The sequence below is a fragment of the Phaseolus vulgaris genome, chromosome 4 (assembly GCF_051622355.1).
Source record: "Phaseolus vulgaris cultivar YP4 chromosome 4, ASM5162235v1, whole genome shotgun sequence".
In the NCBI taxonomy this organism is placed as follows: Eukaryota; Viridiplantae; Streptophyta; class Magnoliopsida; order Fabales; family Fabaceae; genus Phaseolus; species Phaseolus vulgaris.
This window is the reverse complement of record NC_143501.1, coordinates 45,294,256-45,302,695: the sequence shown is the minus strand read 5'-3', so window position 1 is coordinate 45,302,695 and position 8,440 is coordinate 45,294,256. Positions and strand designations below refer to the sequence as shown.

Genomic DNA, 8,440 nt, shown 5'->3' with positions numbered 1-8,440 from the left:
TATTGTCCCTCTTTCTGCTGTTTGAATTGTCTTTTTGGGTGTCTGTTATTTTATTTAATGTTAAAAACATTTTTTTGAAGTTCAAGTGAATTTTAGGAAGTGCAATGGAGTATTAGATCTCGTACAAGTTATAAAACTTGTCCGATATGTTATTTAGCGTTGAATTCTGCTGAAAAGCATCTTTAGCAATGAGAGAAAGGAGTACTTTTTGCTATCTTTATCTCTAACGAGGCTCTTATGACTACTTTTACTATTAATACATTAGGAAAAACCAAGTCAACTTTATGTTACCTTGAAGGTGCTTTTTTCACAAATGAAAGTGTCAAATGGTTTGGGTCCCATATAATGTCAATTTGCATCCTCTCCTACTATAGAAGGGCGAGAACAGCTTCTAGAGAAGAATCAAGTATTATTTGACAGTTTATATTCTATACGATCTAAGTTATTGAGATCAAGAATTAGATTGGAAAAGAGATGAGATGTCACCATTTGTTCAATATCAAGATCTTTGATATCATTAACACAAGCATTTGTATGTTCTAGGTTGAGGAAACGTAGAGTAACGAAGGGGTAGTTTGTATGTTCAGGTGGGAAGCAAAATATCTCTTTTCCTTTGCTTTTCATCCAATATCAGAGAAAAATATTATTGTTTTTTTAACTCTTTAAATCAATCTCCGGTTTCTATGTTTCTTTAGTAGCAAAGAGAAGGGAGAAGAAGAGAGGGAGAGAATGTGAAAGTTAATTTAAAAATCCGTCTAAAATTAATTTCCTTACAGAAAAAGCAAAATTTGGGAAACAGGGTATATATATATATATACACCCTGTTTTCTATTTGACAATTTTTAAGATTTTGTGAACTGTAATTTCTTATGGTACCTGGCTAATTTTGTATTATGAATAAGAAATTTGGAAACAGAAGTATATTTTAGATTACATAAATAGAATGTATTTATAATGTAACATATATTTTTAAATTCTATCATCTGAAAATAATTTAGAATTTTCTAATTATTCGTAGAGAAGCATGGTTGGACGAAGAAATGGTTTTTGTTTCTTATTTTTCAAAATCAATTTGATTGTGTCCTTCCACAAAGTAAAAATTGTTTGACTAACATTCCGGAGCATTTTCTACAATATTTGTTGATTTGAAAATCATCGGTAACTCTTCCATAGCGTATAAAAAGAAACAAATGATGATAAACATTACTTTTCAATTCATAACATAGGATAAATTTCAAATTTCTTTTAATCTTAAACATGAAGAATAATTTCGAGAATCATCAATACAGTCTATAATTCGTTATTCTTGTACTTATTTTTCATAAAATTATCAATAAAATGAAATGTCACACAAATTTATTTTTTTAAATGATTTTTTGAATGAACTTCACAAATTTATTCTGTTTGATCATTTCATTACTTTGTTTCCATAATTTGCAGTTAGACATACCAAATATTTAAAAACAAAAATTACACTAATCTCCGAAGTTTTTATACATTATACTAATGCAATTAATTATTTTTGAAATATCATACAAAGTTGTCAAAAAAATTAATACATTATACTAATGCAATTAATTATTTTTGAAATATCATACAAAGTTGTCAAAAAAATTATATACTAATGCAATTAATTATTTTTGAAATATCATACAAAGTTGTCAAAAAAATTAAAAGTAAAATGTAGATACGATTTATATATTATATAATTATAAATTATATTAATTGAAAAAAAAATTATAAGTAAAAGTATGTTTATTTTTTTTAACAGAAAAGAGAATCTTCTAACCTTTAATACGTTATATTTTTTAATTATTTTTTAAAAGTCTGAGGAAAATTACTTGAAACATTAAAGAAAAAAATTGTGCGCAAATTCAATATTCGTCAATGTAAAAGTTCCTTTTTATTTTAAAAGAGTAAAGTTGTTTAGTTTATTCTTATAAATAGTTTTACATATGTTGAAATGTAATATTATTAGTGTAAGTTGTATTTAGGGTTTAGAAAGTTTAGGTTTTTGTGTTGTTTTATGACAATCTATTAAATAGGATGTCTTAGAAATTTCTGAGATCATTTAAAACATGTTTTTCTTGAAAAAAAGTCCAAGACATTTTTGCTGATGACATTCAAAGAGTAATTTCTCTCACATAGATCAATGATTACATGATCTCAAATGTAGAAAAAGTTCGGGCTGCAGTAGAAAAAATAATTGAAGAGATTTTTGGTGGCTAATTCATTGGAGAATATCAACAAAATATTTGATCATGTATGTGACCAAATTTAGCTAGTGATCATATTTCTTCAATGGACAGCTTAGTCATTAAACTTTTTCAGATGCCTAACCTACTTGAAAATTCAACTGTGATATTGAAACGTCAAGAATGTTAGCACCACGAGGAAGAAGAAGTTGGTCGTAGCAACGAAAAAGGATGTCGAGGTCGAAGTGTGCGTCCTTAATGCAAGAAAATGTCCAAGAAAAGTGACTCCTTGCATGTTTTGCAGACAAAGTTGCTCATGTGTCTAAATTTGAAAATTTAGAATTTAAAATGCCGACTGAAGAGTACCAAGAATTTTTGAGATATAAGTATAGAAAATCAATTAATGTTGATCGATCCTCTTTAATGTGTCAAACTACATTAATCTGTGAAAGGTCCTAATCCATGAATTCTTGATTTAGGTGTCTCAGACCATATCTCTAGTCACACTTCTTCATTTTCCTCCTTTTTTTTTGTAAGAAAATCCTCCTCTTGTTATTGTTGCAATGGATATGGCATTTCAAGGAGTTGACCCATATTTTTTATCTCCTAAATTAAAATTAAATTATGTCTTGTTCATTCTTCACTGTCCTTAACATAGTATGGATCGTATGCTCTTATTTCATAATGCCTCTTCACTTAGAAAAGGTATAAATGTTTCTATTCCTCAGCCAAAAGGTTTTGGTATTATATGTCTATTGATGTTACCTTCTTTTAGGACACTTTTTTTTGTTGTTCTCTATAAAACATTGTTCATATGTTCAATATGTCCTTCTTGTACTTTTTCCTGATCCATTGATTATTCCTACTTCCCCTTAAACTTAATCTCAATCTTAAAGTGCAGATGACATTGTTCCAACATCTGTTCTCACATATCAATGTCGAACACAAATATCTCATTTATCCTTGACTAAAAATCCTCTTGACTCAAATCCTTCACCACTAAATTCCCAAACCATAGACCCCCTTCATTCTCCTAACTCTGATCATACTTTGCCTACCACTTGTAATGCATATCCCGTTTATAATTTCTTCAGTTATATCGTTTATCTCCTTCACATTCCAATTTTATTTTCTTCTTATCTATCATTATTGTTCCTAACAATGTTCATGAGGCACTTCATCACCCTATATGACAACAAGCCATGATTGATGAAATGCATGCACTTGAACAAAGTGGTACTTTAGAGTGATAAGGTTGGTCCTATTGGTGAAGTAGATAATCTCAAAGATTATCTAGTAGCTAGGGGATATGCTGAGGTTTATTTAGCCAAGATTTGTGGAGGTGGAGAGAAAAAACTATCTCTTGATAGAGGATTTTGCTGGTGATGAAAACCTTGGACCCATATCACTTAAACATTCCTTGATATAGGATTTTACTGGCTTCTTTACCAATTTGACATTAATCTCATTGTTTGTAAATTCCATTGATTACCCTGACTTGAAGCAATGACCCCAAGCTTGGTTTGGTAAATTTAGCCATATTATTCAAATTTTTAGATTAAAATAAAGTTAGACAATTCATTCAGTGTTTTATTGTCATACTTCTCTTAAAAATTGTGTTTATCTTATAATATATGTTGATGATATTGCTATTACAAGAAATGATGTTATTAAAATTGCTAAATTAAAAAAGTATTTATTGAGCCCCTTTCACACCAAAACATGACCTATTTAAAATATTTTCTTAGTATTGAAGTGACATAATCAAAAGGTGTTATCATTTCATAAAGAAAATATACTCTTGCTACTTTGGAGGAGATAAACATGACAAATTGCAAGCCCATTAATAGTCAAATTAGAAGTTAATGAGAGACCAATGTGAACTTTTCTCTCCGAGAGATATAAAACGTTGGTGGAAAAACTTAGATATGTAAAGGAAACCTAGGATAAGGATTGTTGAACAAGAACAAGGAAAATACTCAAGTATTAGGGTATTGTGGTATCTATTGGGGTGGTTGTCCCATTTACAAAAGATCTACCACAAAATATTATGTATTCCTTGAAAGAATTCTTATATCTTCAAAAAGTAAGAAACAAAGTGTTGTTACTCGATCTAGTATAGAAGTTGGATATAGGTCTAGGATCATTACAATGTGAACTTGTGTGGATTAAACAACTCCTTCAAGAGTTCAAATTGTTTTGTAGGAATGTTTGGTAAGAATGAACATACGTAATTATACTGTGACAATCAGGTATTGAAAATGCCTCAAATCCAACGTATTATGATAGAATTAAACATATAGAAATTGATTGATTGTCATTTATATTGATTGTAAAAATTCTCTTAAAAGATTTCGTTAACAACAATCAGGTATTCTAACTAAATCTCTAAGAGAACCTATGATTCAGTTTGTTATACAATTAACAATTTAGGCTTTTTTCCCCATCAATTTTGTAATTTGGAATAAATACTACATATAAGTACAACTGATTAAAACATTCAAGTTGATCTTTTTAAGAAAAAATAGTTATTCAACATCAAAACCACTAACAAAAATCAAATTCTCCACTCCTCAACAAATGAAAATTAAATCATAAAAAAAATACTGCTGCTCAAATACCAAAATTTGGAACTAGTTGCCCAACAAATGCTGCATAGGAATTTAACAATAAAAAAATTTAAGCAACAGGGACCTCAATATCATTGGCCAAAACAGGAGCCAAAACAGGAGCAGTAGAAGGGTGGTTGTATTCTTCCTCTTTTGGAGTGTGAATTGTGACAATATCTGGGAGGGGAGTTTTAGGACCCTGTTTCCCTTTGGGATCCCAATCAAGCATGATCTTAACCTTGATACCAAGAACACCCTGTAAAACAAAGAGGAAAATATTATTTGCACCCTCACGACTAAGTGAATGAAAATTAACCAACAAGACGAAATCCTAGTGCCAAATGACAATAAATAAAATAGTATCAGGTAACTAAGAATAGCAGCAAACCTGTCTGAGGAGCACATGTCTCACTGCAGAGTCAATGTAATCCTTGACCGGTTGTCCAGAAGAAATCATGTACCCATCCTTGAATTTCATGGATTTGGCTCTCTGAGCTCTCAGTTTTCCACTAACAATGACCTGATCAAGCCAAACAGTAATTACAACAAAATTATTGTATAAAGCAATACAAAAAACATTACTTCAAAGCAGCTTCTGTAGACAAACCTCGCATCCCTTGGCACCACTTTCCATCACAAATCTCAAAACACCATAGCAAGCCCTGAAACAAAGAGTTTAACATATAGAGTTTCCACGAGGCAGAACAATTGTATTTGCACAAATAAAAATTGAGAAGTATAAAAGCTTTTGGCCCTTAAAAAGCACTTTAGTAATGCAAAATATGTTCCTATAGAAACACAAGTTCTCTTAGAGAAGCTACCACGTGCATATATCATCTCAAGCTACACTACCATTAAAAACCAAGGTCAAATAGCATCGTATAATGCTTGTAGAAAATGTATTTACATCTGAAAAAGGGGAAGAAAGACTAAAGTGTATAGGGTGCAGGATTCATTCCTTAGATGAAGTAAAAATTCAATGAAAATGGAAGTATGGATCATAAATCAGGAGATCAGATCATGGATCATAAGATCCTACAAATTCAATGAAATTCATATATGTCCACACATAATCATATATAAACACATAATTGAACTTCAGTTCAACATGATAAGCAATATATATATATATATATATAACAAGCATATAAAACAGTAAGCCAATAATTATATAGTAAACACCCATCCTAGTTAAACAAATAGTAAGCCAATAGCTCCATCCAACTTAGGTATAAAACAATAATCCATCGCCAAGATATAACATTGCAAGTTAAAAACATAATTGCACAAGAGTCCTTCAACTGCATCATTTCCAATTCCATCTCCTTCACCATCAAATTAGTAATGTCTAAATCATCTTGAGGTGTACTTTCATCTTCCTCAACTTGGACCAGAACCAAGTTTCATCCAAATCCAAGTTGTCTACATCAAAACTTAATCCTTAATTTTGCAGATGGTCATCTTCCATGATCCACTCATCATCACGTGAACAAACATCAAGATCAATTTTGTCAGTAATTGAAATTTTAAGTGGCAATGTCAAAGAGTATTTATCCTCTAATTTCTGTGCAGTTTTAAGTTCACATGGCATTTTACACCAATCTACTTGTCCTCACACACCTCAACATAAATGGTATTTCAAAGAGGAAAAACAGACACATGTTCGTACCTTATTGCTTATTGCCAATATACCAGTCCATCATTTGGGCGATATTATCCTAACTACTTGTTTTCTTATTAAGAGAAAATCGTCTTCTATTTTCAACAATAAGATTCCTTATTCCATTCTTTTTCCAAATGATTCTCTCTTTTATATTTCCTCATGTGTGTTTAGTTGTGTATATTGTCTCTAGGGTTGGATGAACTCTCTGCCCGTGCTGTTAAATTTGTCTCATGGAAAATGTGTTTACTTAGATAATGCATGTTGATGCTATAATCATTACAGGGAATGATACTACTATAATATTTGCTAAAGGAACACTTACGTAAACATTTCTAAATACTTCTTGGGTACTGAAGTAGTTCAGTCAAAAGAAGATGGTGTAATCTCTCAAAGGAAGTAAGCTCTAAATATCCTACAAGAGACAGATATGATTGACGGAAGACCAGTGGATAGTTCTATGGACCAAAATCAGAAATTAATGACGAATCAAGTTGAATCTTCCTCTGATCCAAAATATATAGAAGGGTTTAAAAACTTATTTATATTACTTTTACTAGACCTGATTTTTCTTTTAGAATTGGTGTTGTTAGTCAGTTCATGTGGCCAATGGTGTCTCTTGTGAAACAATTCCTTCAAAAACTTAACTTGTGAGATTCAACAAACGAAGATGTATTGTGATAACCAAGCTGCTCTTCACATAGTGTTCCATAAGAAAACTAAACACAGATATTAACTGTCATTTTATTTGGGAAAAGTTGTTGTCCAAGGAAATTTGTACTGAGTTTGTCAAATTCAATGATCAACTTGCAGATGTGTTAACAAAATCCTTAAGGGGACCTCATATTGAATTTATTAAGTTCCAAACTAGTATGTATAATTTGTATCCTCCAGCTTTAGGGGGAGTGTTAGAATAGGTATTTAATATAGATGTTGGAAAACTGCTATATGCTGTACCTAATTGATTTTAGCTAGGTAAAATCAATTTTGCTTCAAACCTTGTTTGACTAGAAGTGATAAAAAATTACTTAAAATTAGGTTGAAAAATTTATTGCTATCAGGATAGAAGAATCCAGACATACGACACTTCACTTGAAAACTAATGTTTTAACCAAAATCAATTTCCTGCTTTCCTAGAACAAACAATTTTGCAAAAGCTTCACTAAATCAATCTACCACAATAAAACATAAACATTAAGCAAGTAGTGTGCAGATTCAACATACACAAAACTAAAAATCCTGCCTATTGATAACTCTAAAAATCAGATATATTATGATTATTATATAAATGAATAAATTTGCTAAAAATTATGCATACCTGCGAACAGCAAGACCACCGAGGAGCTTGTAACGAAGAGACTCAGCCTGAGCAATGGCACATAGACCTCTGTTGTTCACCTTTTCCGCATAAAGCTCAACACTGTTCTCAGGAAACTTGAACCTCTTCTGCACCACTGAGGTCAGTTCCCTAATTCTCCTTCCCTTCTCACCTGCACATCAAAACACACAATCAATAAACTAACATTCTAGTCAACCATGGTAACAGAGGTTCTAGAATCGCAATTACCGAGAACGGCTTGGGTTCTGGTGGCTCTGATGATGATCTCGGTGCGCATAGGCGTAACCCTAACCTCGACGCCGGAATAACCATCCTCCGCCAACTCACGCGTGAGAACCTCGTTCAGTTCCGCGAAGAACACTCCGTCCGCAACAAACTGTACAGTAACGCCGTTCAAATATTGAATTCACAGAAATAAGAAAAAAATGAGAGAGAAAGAGAAATTGTTATTGTTTGTGATTCGGTAAACAACTAACCTTTCTCTTCTTACTCATCTGAGTCGCCATGTTTGGGAATCGAACAAAAGCGGATACGATTCTGATCTGAACACACAGAATGAGACTGAGAGACTGAGACTGCAAACCCTAATGGGGTTGGAATATGTTTGCAGAGTGACTCAAATAAAATGTTTCAAGTT

At 31.7% G+C, this 8,440-nt stretch overlaps 1 protein-coding gene across 1 annotated transcript; it reads right to left on the bottom strand.

The window, feature by feature from the left end:
- Positions 1-4,686: 4,686 nt before the first annotated feature.
- Positions 4,687-8,440, bottom strand: LOC137837769 (small ribosomal subunit protein uS3y). The gene is made up of 6 exons (XM_068646889.2): positions 8,280-8,440; positions 8,032-8,179; positions 7,783-7,954; positions 5,412-5,466; positions 5,193-5,324; positions 4,687-5,060 (listed from the first exon to the last, which is right to left on the bottom strand). Exons 1-6 carry the CDS (start codon positions 8,307-8,309, stop codon positions 4,875-4,877), a joined length of 723 nt encoding a protein of 240 aa, XP_068502990.1. The 5' UTR covers positions 8,310-8,440; the 3' UTR covers positions 4,687-4,874.